Source organism: Pelodiscus sinensis, chromosome 7 (assembly GCF_049634645.1).
Source record: "Pelodiscus sinensis isolate JC-2024 chromosome 7, ASM4963464v1, whole genome shotgun sequence".
In the NCBI taxonomy this organism is placed as follows: Eukaryota; Metazoa; Chordata; order Testudines; family Trionychidae; genus Pelodiscus; species Pelodiscus sinensis.
In genome coordinates, this window is record NC_134717.1 from 11568796 (window position 1) to 11582949 (window position 14154).

Genomic DNA, 14154 nt, shown 5'->3' on the forward strand with positions numbered 1-14154 from the left:
ATTAATTAAAAATGAAAGCAAATAACATAACTTCCTTTAGTATCACAATACATAAAAGGGTATTAAACCCCCAAAATGGCTAAGTTAACCATAAGAAAACAGTTATGTCAGAAGCAATGAAACCTATTAAGCCACTTAATGAATAAATCAATTCTAATAATACAATATCATTCACTATGACTATGCATAAAACCATCTTCCACTGTATTATACAGGCACAACAATCCAATCATTCATGCCATATTTTTGTCAAGCAAAATTTAATTTACAATCACAGTCAAATCAATAGGAATAGCAACTTCCAAAGTATTTTAAAAATTGCTTTAGGAGAGAGATAAAGGCAGAAAAACAATCTTTTAAAATGTGTTGTTAATAAAAAAATTTAGTTTGGCCAAGCCTGCTAAACAAGTAGTTTTATTTATTTATTTTTTATTTAGGGTAACAATGCACATTTCTTTTTTTATAATTCCAGCTTAAGTAACCAAAGCTCCATTAACTTGAATGGGAGCAAGATCAAACCCTAAGATCATAGTAATTCAGGTTAAATAACTTCCCTGCAAAATATTTTCACCCTTCTGAATGGATTATTAAATTCAAATGCTTAGAGAGACTGCTTTGAAATGAAATAACCCTTTTATACTTTGTTTGCCATCTCACCCTCTCTCCCTCTCTCTCTCTCACACATACACACACGCACACACACCACACCCTCCTCTTTCTCAAGAAATTCCTGATCTCACAGGAACTAAGACTGACATCCTAATTTCTATCAGAAACATAAGAAATATACAAATTCATACTTTTCAGGTTTATACAAAACCATCTATTACTTATATACATATTTTTACAGATGGAATTTGAATTTTGCTTTTCTTATTTTTACACAGACAGTAAAATGGACGGAACTGATGGTGTAAGTTAAAAGAATACTGTATAACCACTGAAATAAACTTATTATCCTGCCAAATACATAACTCTAGGGTGTTGGTCTTTTATTTATTAGTTGAAATACAAAGAAGGCATATGGACTTCAGGAAAATAACACTATATTAGAAAATGCACTGTAACAGTGTTCCACTAACATATCTATACCTGTATCTATATATCTATACAGCTATATACATATATAGATATAGATATATTAAAAATCATAATTCCAGACTCAATTTAGCACTACATAGTAAACCCTTGAAATAAAAGGATGTCACCTGCTTTATTTGGATACGAAATTCCCTTCCAGACCACATTAAAATAAAGACAAGAGTAAACAGACAAAATCCAGTAAAATTCAATTCTGACAATGAAAATTTCCCCGCATACTGTTGCAAAATTCCTTCTACTGAAACGTTTTGCTACAATAATAAAAAGCATACATTACATATAAAAGATACCAGTGTACTAAAAGTGACAGAAGTGGACTAGCAAATCCTTCAAAACACATATTATATAACTGACTAGCATTTAAAAACATTTCTCTTATAAAATGTAGGTCATTTACATTTATAAATCTGTAATTTTTTTTAAAGCAGTGATGACCGTGTTCAAATAGCTATGCCACATTCTGCAACCCAATACCTATTCAGTTTGAATTTATGACACCTTAATATCTGAATAAACCCATCTCATCAGTTGAGGATAGCTCAGACTTAAAAAATAAGCATGTAAAATGAACATACAACTTGCACTAATTAACTGCATATTAATTATGAAGAAAACTATTCCTTTATATTGGAACCCAAAGTCACATCAGGTCAGTATCAGGACTTAAGGACTCAGAATTAAAGTACAAGAATTGTCAGGAATCAGCACAGAAGCAGAAAAGCAGCTCTCTTCTTTTTAAACTAAACTTTTCCAGTCTCTCATATCTTGCAGAAGTGCAGTAAAGCCATTCATTTCTTACTTAAAGCATATATAGATGAAGTCATAAATCTAAAGACTGTCTCCTCTGTGACTGAAATTGTGCTGTGTAAACAATGTTATATACTGCGACAGGAGGACAGTTGAATTTATTTATAAAAATGATTAAGAATATTGATTAACTCAAACAAGGCTATTAACTCCAAAACTATTTTTGGAACTATCCTTATGCTACTTGTAAAGTTAGCACTGTCATGTATTATTGCTTACATACAGTACAACATTATATGCCTTCTAACATAAAGCAGTACTGTGATCAGTTTGTATATATTTACAGCATTTTTTTGTGATTTTTTTAAAACAAGCTATAAAAACATTACATACTTTACAGACAATACAGATTTCCACATTGGTACTCAAGTCAAACAAATGGAATGCATAACAATAATAAACATCATAAAGGAAGACTGACGTAAGTCCTTGATTGTCAAGACACATTTATATTTATAGATAAACTCTAACTGTGCAGAATCAGAGATTCAATCATACATACATCCTTATTTGATAAATCATATTTACAGCAAGATATTGCATAAAAAAATAAAATAATGTTTACACAATTTTACCTCTCCATCCATTGGATTAAAGAAAGCAAGAAACAACTCTTAGAAATGTTTGCTTGCCTCAATTTGTGTATCCTAAGAAAAAAAATTGTTTTAAAAAGGAAACAAAAGGTTTTTATATTCAGAGTATAGCAAATGCAACTATAAAATTTATTTCCCTGACATAAAGCAATTTAAAACTGAACAAAAGTTCAAATTTAAACTCAAAGATGTTTTTCATTCAGTAATACTTTCTTAGTACATATTTGTTGCAAAAGTGAATTCTAGTTTAATGTTACATGCTTAACATAAACATGCACCAACATAAAATGAATGAACTTTCAAAATTACAAGGCTTCCCATCTAGAAGAACTTTTAACACTAATAAAGCATAAAATCATTATTATGCCTTAGTACTAACCATATAATTTGAAAGTTCACATGTGTATTACTAACAACTAAAGTATCCATAGCACAGATATATTTCTTCCTGCTAGAGTTTCCAAATGTATTCCCAGGAATATTAGGATTTTCCCTGCAATTTGTAATTAAGTTAATTTAAAAAAAACTAACAAGAAAATTCAGTTTGCAAAGTTATATACAGAATAATCCAATACTGCAAAAATCAGATCAGATTAATCCAACTACTAGGGTAATTTTCAAATTTTTGCTGCACATGATGCAAACTTAGTATTCTGAACAATATATATTCTGATTTTTCAGAGGGAAAAACAAATGTTTTGGAAAAAGCTACAGCAGAACCTCATTAATGCACAGTAATGACTTGGAAAACCATTCAAAATGACTGAATTTTGAGAAGTAGCAAGTAAGCAAACAAAGGCCAGGATATCACATCACAAAATGTAGTTTGTTCATTTAGTGCAACAACTGTAGTTAGTTTTCATTATACTACTTCAGAGTATACTGATAAAAGTTCCGTAGTATGCTTGGTTGAAGTAACACAGTCTGACAAAAGTGAGACCTCACTACATTATTTTTACTATTAATACTTTGCAAAGTAGGGCGAAAGAAGATTGTGTGGGTAAGTATTAGGCAGTGCTTTGATAGGCAATCAGCGAATTAGAAAGATTTTACTGTATTTTCCCTTTATCATTGAACTGCTCCCTTTCTCCAAAAATATTGACAACCTACAATATAAAAAGTTATGAAAATGATAAGCAAACATGAGCTTGTTAGAGGCTGTTGTATTTTCTCCTTGCATCATAATTTTCCCATAGGCAACACTATGAGACCTACAGGACCATGAACAAATGTATTGGAAAGCCTGATTTAAATTCTTCATATTACTGTTTATAAAGTGTATAGTAGTACATAATGCTATCCTCTTCTGCAAACTCTATCATTTATCATTAACTCACTTTCAAACCAGTACAAGAAAATGTAGGTGCTTACTAATATATCATTGCAAGCCAATTCCTTCATTAGTAGTTGCAATCATGTTAAAACCTAACAAAAGACTAATGCTAACAGGGATACTGTCAAGTAATTTAGCTCCAAAATCCTACCTATTTAAAATTATTATTGTCTGGGGGCAGATGCCCTCAATTTCCTAAATATATATCTTTAAATTTATTGTTACCTTGTCACAGAAAAAAAACAGACATAAAAAAATCCACCTTATGTGCACATGTGCCCACACCTTTCACAAGTCATAAAATAAGAGCTACAGTTGGATTGCTGGGGTGTAAATGCTATTCCTAAAGTACTCTGACTAAATAATGTTGGCACATGAACAATATAACAAAGATAACGTCGTTTTCATTTTTAGTTATTCAAACACATTAGTGGCACAGATGAAAATAAACATCTGCCAGATCAAAAGGGGAAATCACGTGTTTGTGTGCATTAGGATAGGAAAAAATAAAATATGCTGAAGGAGAAAATACTTTTTAAAATGGTAAACTTGTTAAAAAAGACTGGCTTATAAAAAAAAAAGATAAATTTACCAGCAGAACAATCCTGGAATAACTGTAGCAACACAATCATATTGGGAAAATTCTGCTCTTAAATTTCTGCAGGTAGAAAAGCCCTACATTTCCATGGGTTAACAATCAATCAGCACTGCCTTTAATTATATAAGAACGTAAGAATGGCCATACTGGTCAGACCAAAGGTCCATTCAGCCCAGTATCCTGTCTGCCGAAAGTGACCAATGCCAGGTGCCTCAGAGGGAGTGAACTGAACAGGTAATGATCAAGCGATCTCTCTCCTGCCATCCATCTCCACCCTCTGACAGATAGAGGCTAGGAACATGTATAAAGTAGATCAACAAAATAATTACCATTGGATAGAGTGGGAACTTTACAACCAGCTATGAAAATGCTAAGCAACCTAAGGCACCAAATACAGCTGTAATGCCCCAGAAGCAAACCAGAGAATGAATTGTGACTCAGAAAGCCTATCTTCCTTCCATAACCCAACTTTGCTCTAGGGTAGAGGTGGGGAACCTTTTTTGGGTCAGGGGCCACTGACCCACAGAAAGATCAGTAGGGGGGCCACACAGATGCAAAACACCCCCAAACCCTTAATGAGGTGGCCCCCAACAGAGAGGGTGAAAGACACTCCAACGTTCCCCTCTCGGAGTCTAGGGGGCCCATGCCTAGTAGATTTTGTACAATGCTGGGGGAGAGGGCACCCTGAGCCTCGCGGGCCAGACCCAGGCAAGCGGGTTCCTCACCCCTGCTCTAGGAGGAAGCAAGTTATTTCACCCTTTGTGTAAAACAGTTTACTCACCTCTATGCCCCAAGCTAACTATTCTGGCTAATGAATAGAAAGAGTAGAGCCAAGGTTCCTCCACCCGCATTTTCTTACAAGAGTATTGGGAGAGTAAGCTCCTGCCCTCTTCAACATATCCAATGTCATCACTCTGGTGAGGGCAGAGTAGGCCTTACTTCATCTTATTCCCATGTATTTAACTAAGTGCTTTGATTATCTAGCTCCAAGGGATTTTTCTTATAATGGCAGTAAATAAATGGACAGATATTTGAAATGGCAGGACATTAAACTGAAGTTGCCAATGTAGCACTATGGGGGCAGTTAAAGTGAGGATGTGATGAGGTAATATTTAATGGAAATGAGGTACCTGCTTCATGATAGGTTGTATATTCTTGTGAGTTAGGTGCCATACGTACATCTATGTCTAAGCAAGTAGGACAGGAGATTAACAATAATTCTTTTAAAGGTGTTTTCTTATGTGTCACTAATATTCTACAATGGTTTTGCTTTTCTCCCTTGATGTTTACTTTTCTGTTTAACTCAGGGCCATATCTTCAGACCAGTTACTATAACTGCTACTGTAGTAGGGTATATAAGAACTTGCAGTATCAAAAACAGCTGCACATTGGACCAATGATTCCTAATAATTAAGGTTATCACAGGGCAACAAGAAACTGATCTCACTGTATACAAATGAGATATGCAGGAAGCTCATGTAAATAATACCCTTGAGATGCAGTCTATGGATTCCAGATAAACTTTCTTCCTAAAATGGGCCCAAGAAAGGCCCATTTTACTACACTACAACTACTATACGACAACTATAATGATGCCACACAAGGTGTAGAGAGGGAGGGATTGAGACCAGGGTCCCATTAAAACAATAAAATGTGGTACTATTTTGGGAAAGGTTAAGCTGCACTCTCCCACTGCTCAAATCTGCTAGCAGGGTGTTCTTCAGCATGATGACGTTCAACCTCCTCTCCCAGCTGATGGTTTCATTTGAGAGACATCAGCCAGGAACAGTGCTGTAAAAGGATGTAAGCATCCTTATCTGTATCCCCACTTGCTGGGTGATGTTAGGTTTAAATTGCCTTAAACTACCTGACAGCGTCCCCTCTAGGGAAAGGTTCAAAGGAATGAGTCTAGAGTTCAAAATTTTAAAGTTAACTTAAACTACACAGCATATTTATATTATTCCACCCTAACCCCTTTAAAAATGCACAGAAAACTATTTATCGTACCTTTCTGCATACATCAAGCCAAGTACTATTAAAAAAACATATTCATGATACAGGGATAAAGTTTGTAGTTTATTTATACTGTGAAATGCAACAAAAGCTTCGGGTCACTCATTTGTATGGAGAAAGAAATTCTGTTCACTAGCATTAGTCAACAGTTTTGGTAAAATGTAATGAACATTGTTCATTCACTAAAAGATATTCAATTAGAAGGCCTACTTCTTCAGCTTCCTGGGATGATTTAGTATGTTTAATTATCTGAATTGTCAAAGTTCTAGACAGAAAGAATTAAACCAGTTTTTACAGAAGTGAAGAAATTCTAATCTCATTTTATATTAAAAGATAATAATCAATGTTGTATGAAATGATAATGATGCAGCCATAACAAACCTAAAAATCTAAAATAGTTTTTTATTCTTTGAGAAATCAAAAAATATCAAAAAGAATCTAAGTGCTCTTTGTTAATCATTGTGAATAATCAGGGCAAAGTACAATTAAAGCTTTAAAATCTCGGGATACACCATTTGTGTAAGCTTTTCTGCAATTGGGAATGTAACCTACAGATTATTTTAACTAAAACTTCAACCTCTTGATATCTGTATGTGAAAGAATCATAAAAAAGTTATATCCAGGTTCAACTGTACAAAGAAATATGCAACACACTTCAAGACTGAAGTAAATGCATTAGCAGACATATATTTTGCTAAAAAAGTTTTAAAGTATTTTAAATTAATTAGACTTTTAAATAATGGAGTTAGTCTATCAGAATTTATTACTACTTTTTTCCTTGAAAACACAGCTCAGTGTAATGCAAAGCAAATATAAAGGGCATACGACATATACTTCATTTTAAGAGAGGGGGAAGTAAGGGTATCTCCATAGAATACACCAATGTTGCTTCACCATAATCTCTTGACATTTAAACTTTTAGTTTACTTTGTTTAGTATATTTAGATTCCCTGCGGAAGAGCAATGGCTACACTGACAAGCTTAGAAAATGACAACATGAATAATCTCAGACAATTACTGTTCTCCCAAGAACGTACAATGAAACTAAATAGGAAACTATTATGGGAGGAAACATTACCTTGGGTGGTACTTGTTTTCGTTTGTTTGTTTGCTTCAAATTTAAGTGTATGTAAAATAGCAAGTTTCTGGTCTCAAACAAGTAAGTAATAAACTGCCTTTTATAGGGGAGACAACATGTAAAGCAGTTCAATGATTGGTTACTAACCAAAAAATGAAGTTACTGATCTTGCTATATCAGCTTATTTTTGTTATAACACAATGTTCTTAAAAGCTGTACAGCACTGCATCTTATACAGAGCAACCCCACTCTCGGCAGATCTGTTCTAAAGTGCCAATATTATTTACAAAGATTTTCTTAGCCAAAAGTTTGGCCCGTTGTGGCATCAGGTGAAGCAGTCATCCCAGCCCTATTATCATTTACATTCACCAAGGGAAATTCTGGGAATTCAGCACTTGTCCCTGGTCCTCGCAGGTTCACCTGTCCATTGGCAGTGCTAAACTGAGATGATATTCCAGCTCTTGCTCCATGGTATTGAGCTCTGAAGGGCTGCTCAAAGGAGCTCATTTGATAAGCCTGATGGACAGGCTGTGCCTCTGCTTTCTTCTGAGAAGTCACTTGATCCAAGAAGTCCTGTGTAGAAGAGGAGGAAGAATGATTTGCCTCATCACCTGAAAAGGGAAAAGAGTGCTGGGAATCAGCAACCATTAGTCCAAAATGAGACTTGTCTGGAGTTGTTCTTAATGGAGAGCTCATTCCCGATCGAAAGCTATTAACAGGGATAGACGCATAGACCTGTTTGTCTATGGAAGAGAATGCTGACTGGCTTGTAAGAGTCTGGTTATCAGTCACAAAATTAAGGCTCGGGTTATTCAAATAGGCATCATTTTGGCTAGTTCTGTCCAATGCTTGTTGTAGAAACTTTGAATATTCTTGTAACATACTGGCTTTATCTGATGAGGAAGCTTGAGAGCTTGTTCCAACAGTTTCAGACTGGTTGACCTCAGATACTTCAGAAGAATTGATCGATATACTGGAGGTCACCTCAGTATCCGTCACGCCAAAAGATATTTCATGTTGTCCATTAGCTTTGTGGGAATAATGATCTAATAGGGTTTGAAGCACCTCATCTGGAATGACATTTTTGTCATGGTTACTTTTAATTTCCACATTCAGTGCCTGTGAATCTAATATGGATGCTGTAGTATTTTCATCAATGACACTTGCTACAGCTGCCTGTGTTACTGAAGGTTGAGATGCTATAGTACCTACATTCAAGGCATATTCTCTACTATTATTACTAGCCGCTTGCAGATACCTCTTTTTCTTTAAAAACTGCATTGCATCATCATAATTAGTGCTGCTGTGTACAGGTTTACTGGGTCCTTCCTGTAAAGTATCAACTTGGTCAATGTCAGCATTACCATCAGCGTCCAGTAAACCTTGTTTATCCACAAGATCAAAGGCATACTTTGGAACCTTGTTTTCTTCATATGTAGATAAAGGTGAAATGGTCTGACTTTGCTCAAGTGGCTGTTTTAGACTTCTCTTACTATTAACTTTTTTGAGAACCAATTTAGGAGGATGTATTTCTCCAGAATTTGCATCTTCTAAATGTGACCCGCTGACAGAAGAATGTGGCATTTCAACAGCATATTCTGCCACCATATATTCATCCTTTACTTTAGCACTGGCAGAATACAAAGGCAAGAAGTCATTTTTATCCTTCTTCTGTTCTGATTTATCTCCAATTTCCTTGTCCAAAGACTTTGCTTTCTCTGTTTTCTGCCTTTTCTTTTTTGGCAAGGAGCTGTCTTTCATGGGTGTAGAGAAGCCAGGATCTTCCTCTGATGTCAAAAGGCCAATTTTGGTAGCACTTCTATTAGGTTTCTTGTCACGGCTCTCATGGCACATGCGTTTATGTTTCAGCACACGATCAGTCCTGGAAAAGTACTGTAGAGGATTTTTTTTAAGTTAGAGAAAAATGTAAATAAGAAAAGCCATCTTTGACGTAAGAAATATACTCATTAATTCACTTCAGCGGAAGGCTGCCTACAACATACAGTTTGCATTACTATAATTTTTCTACAGCAATCTGTAGGATTGTCAGACTTCAAAATTTAGAGAAATTCTTATGTGTATAACTTCAGAATCAGCTTTGTTATTTCAATCATGTGAATTATTTCAATTAACCATCTTACCTGCAAACAATATTCACACTGGTAAGGCTTCTCTCCACTATGAGTTCTCTTGTGCCTTTCCATATGATATTTCTGTATGAACCTCATACCACATTCATCACAGCGAAATGGTTTTTCACCTAAGAACAGTCATTATATAAAAATATAGTTTAAACAAAATAAAAACAGAGAAGCAAAGGTTTATTCCACATAATAACCTTGGCAAATATTACTAGTTTCTACTGGAAGTAACAAAAAAGAGGATTTAGCATGCTCCTGTTGAAAAAGCAATCTGTGATTGTTCGTATACGTCTCAATTTTTGTCATACTCACTAATATGTCAAAAAACTATGAAGAAAAGCAAAAAGGGACTATCGTGCCAAGAAAGTTTCATTCAAAAAGGGAACATTTTAAGTAAAAAGTTTTTATTCCCATCTCTGTTCCCCCAAGTCCAAATAGGTACAGTAAATCTATGAAAGTGTTACAAAAGATTGCAGAGGATAATTTCAAGATGCCAAAAAACATATTTTGGACAATGTACTGATAACAACACCCGCATTCTTTCATACTTCTTGCATTATTTGACCCCATTTTCTAAAAAATAAATTTAAAATTTCAAGATGTCAGTGGTTTAAAAAGTTTTAAGTATCTGTTATTTTCCTCTAGTTCTCCCTCTTCTTTTCTTCCATATTTGTATAAAAAATGAAATAATGAACCTAAATAATATAAACATTTTGGTTTGATTTTGAGAGTAGTTCCAATAGTAAGTAAAAGACATGTTCACTTGACTTTTTATAATTAAATTAAAAACAGCAAATCTCTGTAATTAAATTCATTCTGGCAAACAGAATACTTGATCTCTGTCATATATTCATTTGTTCAGACAACATAATTTTGAATGCTGCTTTGACTCCTGTGCTACTTTTTTCTCACCTCTTACCTATTTTGTTCTTAATGAAAAATAAACAAAATTTACAAAGATCCATTCACATTATAAAGTTTACAAAGATCCATTCACATTATAAAGTAAGTCAGAATATCTCTGTTTTAACTTCTGTTCTTTGCTGTCTTAATTGTTTATGTTTGTCTGATGAAGACTAAAAAAAGAAATCTGCCTGTCTTTAATAACCTCTCTTTTACAGGAACTCACTGTTATTCAATGGAATTCACCTAAAGAACAGGGCATTTCTTGCATTACAGATGTAATATTAAGGCTTCAAGATTACTGATTAAAGGCAGAAATTTTGTCTTTTTAATAACTGTAAAATAATCTGCAAAGCTATGGCACATTAGATTTTATGAATTAATTACACATATTCCCATGTAAATTAGTTCCTTAAGAGGAAAAATGTAATGTTATCCTAGTATTTATTTAGGAAAAAAATTCCATCTTTCACAATGAAGAGACACTGGGGCAAAATTAAATTTAAAAAATAATTAAACCAGTATGATCTTGGCCAGGAGGGTATTATACGGAGTGGATTCTGTACAGGTGTAAAGCTCTTCAAGGCATAGGAATTACAGTATCTAGATGGAAACAGTATAGCAATACTTCCATTTCTCTATCTAAGTCTCTGCATTTGGAATATGATTATCATTTTGTTCTCCAATGTCAAACTTATTTATTGTTGAAGTGAGTGATTGTTTCTAGAAGTAAGGTTTACATGAGGGCTACTCAACTTTGGAAGCCCCAGGGCCCACAATGATACTCACAGCAAATGCCAAGGGCCACAACTAAAGTGTGGTTGCATATGCATGCAAATATATGTGCAAATATATTTAAAAAGCTTCTTTTACACTGACGGGCATGAATATAAAGATAAAGGCAAGACTATACAACATGCAGGCTCCATTTAAGTCAGTTCTACTGATAGTAATAAAATACAATATTTACGCAATTTCCACCCATATGACAGCACTTTTAATGAGCAATGACAGTCCAGGAATTTAACTACTAAAACATATATCACCAGTAGACCATTATATGGACTACTTTGTTTTGGCTCCCACCCGCGGGCCGCAAAAAACAGGCCACGGGCCGCATGTTGAGTAGCCCTGGTTTACATTGTTCCACTCTTTCCATCTGAGGTTACTTGATACTGTTATCTGTTCTCATTACTACCAAGTTATGAACGTGGATATTCACAGATTTTTTTCCCCACTAAGTATAGAGGAATTTAACCACATCCCAGAACTAATCTAAATGAGGATGGCATAGCTGAAGCCTCATGTAAGACATTAAGATTTTATAGTGCTGCAGTTTTATTTCCTTATTACTTATAATTTCAAATGAATGATGCAACATAAAATACAAAAACACTATACATTCTATGCAACCTTCTTCCACTATCCATGTAGTGAACAGATTCTGCAGCTATTGTAGGTAGCCTACTACTGAAGTTTACATTTTAATTATCTGAGTATTTGTCGTCTTCATCTTCTTCAATTATATAACTGGACACACCTACAGTAAATCATGACAATCTGATTAACAGAAATTAGAAAAGACAAGACTTTTTTTAGATCATATGTATATTGTCTTTCTTGCTGACCCCATGAGCTACCATGGTTTCATCCCTCACTTTTATGCACCGCTTCCAACTCCAGCTACTGAATCTTGCATCTCCAATTGCATCTCAGATACCTCTACTTGGATGGCCTGTAACCACCTCAAATTTATTTTCTTAAAAACTGAATTTATCCTCCATTCTGAGCACTCTTTGCTGTTCCTTCCCTCTTCTCAGACTCACCATTTCAGAATCATCTTTGAGTTTTCTCTTCCTCCTTCCACATCTTGTCTCTTGCTAACCTTTGTTACATTTTCTTTTTAATACCATCACCAAAATCTGGTATTCTTCACTACTCACATGGTCATCTCTTGTATTGAATATCTTAGATTTCACCACTCTGGTCTTCTACCATTGTACCTCTACAACTCTAGTCTATGCAGCTTAGCTGCCACTGAAGTTCTCTCTTTTTCCCCTTTCACACACTATTTATCTAGGGGTGTTTACACCACTATTACCATAATATTGCACTCTTGTCTAACCTTCCACCTGCTTCTTGAATCAAATTTTTAAAAAATTTCACATTTACCTTCAAAGCCCTAAAAATCTTGTCCCACCTGTATTTACGTTCTAGTTTTATACTCTGTGTCACTCCCATCATCCCTTATTCTGCTTTCAATTAGGGATGATAAATTTAGATATATTGGCTAATCAAATAGTCGATATGCATCGACTATTCAATCAGTCAATAAGGGAGCCTCCACTTTTGAAGTGTAGCAACAGCCCCAGTGCTGTTGCTACACTTCAAAGGCGAAAGTGCTGCAGGGAGCATGGAGTCAACGGGGGACTGCTTGAGTCCCCCGCTGGCCCCGTGCTCCCCATGGTGTTTCAAAGCGGCAGAGTCCCCAGCTAATCCTTGACTCCATGCAGTGCTGCTTCTTTGAAACGCCACGGGGAACACGATATCAGGCTCCATATGGCATTTTGAAGCAGCAACACCACATGGGGCCCAGGGTTAACTGTGGGGGGGGGGGGGGAGGGTCCCGGCTAACCCCGGGCTTCACATAGCGCTGCCACTTTGAAATACCCCTTTCCTCTTTCTGATAGAGACAGCATGGAGGGGTGGGGGAAGCAACTAGTCGTTCACAACCCTATTTCAATCTTCTTTCCTTGCTGCTTTCTTTTCCTGTTTCCTACCATTCCTAATATTGTGTTATTTTCAAACAGTTCCTACTTTTGGAACATCTTTCGGCTTCTTATCTACCAAATGCCCTCCTTACTGTCATTTAAATCCCCCTTTAAAGCCTAGTTCTGGGGTTGATGGCAGGCACAAAGAGGCTTTGCTTCCCAAATTTGGAGCAACTCAAATGAAAACAGAACTAGAGAAAGCTCAAACTTATTTTAGCTTTAACTTTCCCCTAGAAGCAATTCTCCAGCTCATGAAGGCTGGCGCACAGAGTACTCGGTTCACACACCTTTTCATGCCTGAGCTACTTTATTCTATCTGGGTAGGCAGCACTTGGAAGGGTGAGATGAGTGAAATGTGCTGATAGATTACTCTTCCAGTTATCTGCCTCCTTTTGTAGAGTGGGAAGGAGTCACATCATAAGAGAGAATTTGGGACATTTGTGAGCATACACTGAGTACTTCTTCAAACCTAAACATTATTTCTGTCTAGATCTTGAATGGAAAGAGCAGGAATCTTGATTTGAGAAAACTGTCCCCAAACGAGCTGCTTCACTTAGGAAGATAAGATTATTCAGCAGAGTGGCATAATGTTCTTCCAGATTAAACTAAGAAGTGCCTTGTGAAGGTGAGTCTGTGACCTTAATACCACAGTTAACTCTGGTTTAAATCTCTATAAAGATGGAGTATGTTATTAAAGTTCTAAAATTTATGAGAAAATTCATGTTCTATTCTTAAGATGATCTGATGCCTACTATAAACAATTTTATATAGCTGAAACCTAAAGACTGATTTTTTTGGTACAATTTTTTCCTTTTT

General features: G+C 35.4%; 1 protein-coding gene across 3 annotated transcripts in view; it reads right to left on the reverse strand.

The window, feature by feature from the left end:
• Positions 1 to 14154, reverse strand: part of ZNF148 (zinc finger protein 148) — an 85256-nt gene that overhangs the window by 21493 nt on the left and 49609 nt on the right. For 2 of the 3 annotated variants that reach the window (XM_075933178.1, XM_075933179.1), the window contains 2 exons: positions 9665 to 9783; positions 678 to 9416 (listed from right to left, as the gene is read on the reverse strand). In XM_075933178.1, the coding sequence (XP_075789293.1) occupies positions 7821 to 9416; positions 9665 to 9783 (1715 nt within the window). In that variant the 3' untranslated portion in view covers positions 678 to 7820. Of the gene's footprint in view, positions 1 to 677; positions 9417 to 9664; positions 9784 to 14154 lie in introns of those variants that run through there. The other variant, XM_075933180.1, reaches the window with a different exon arrangement.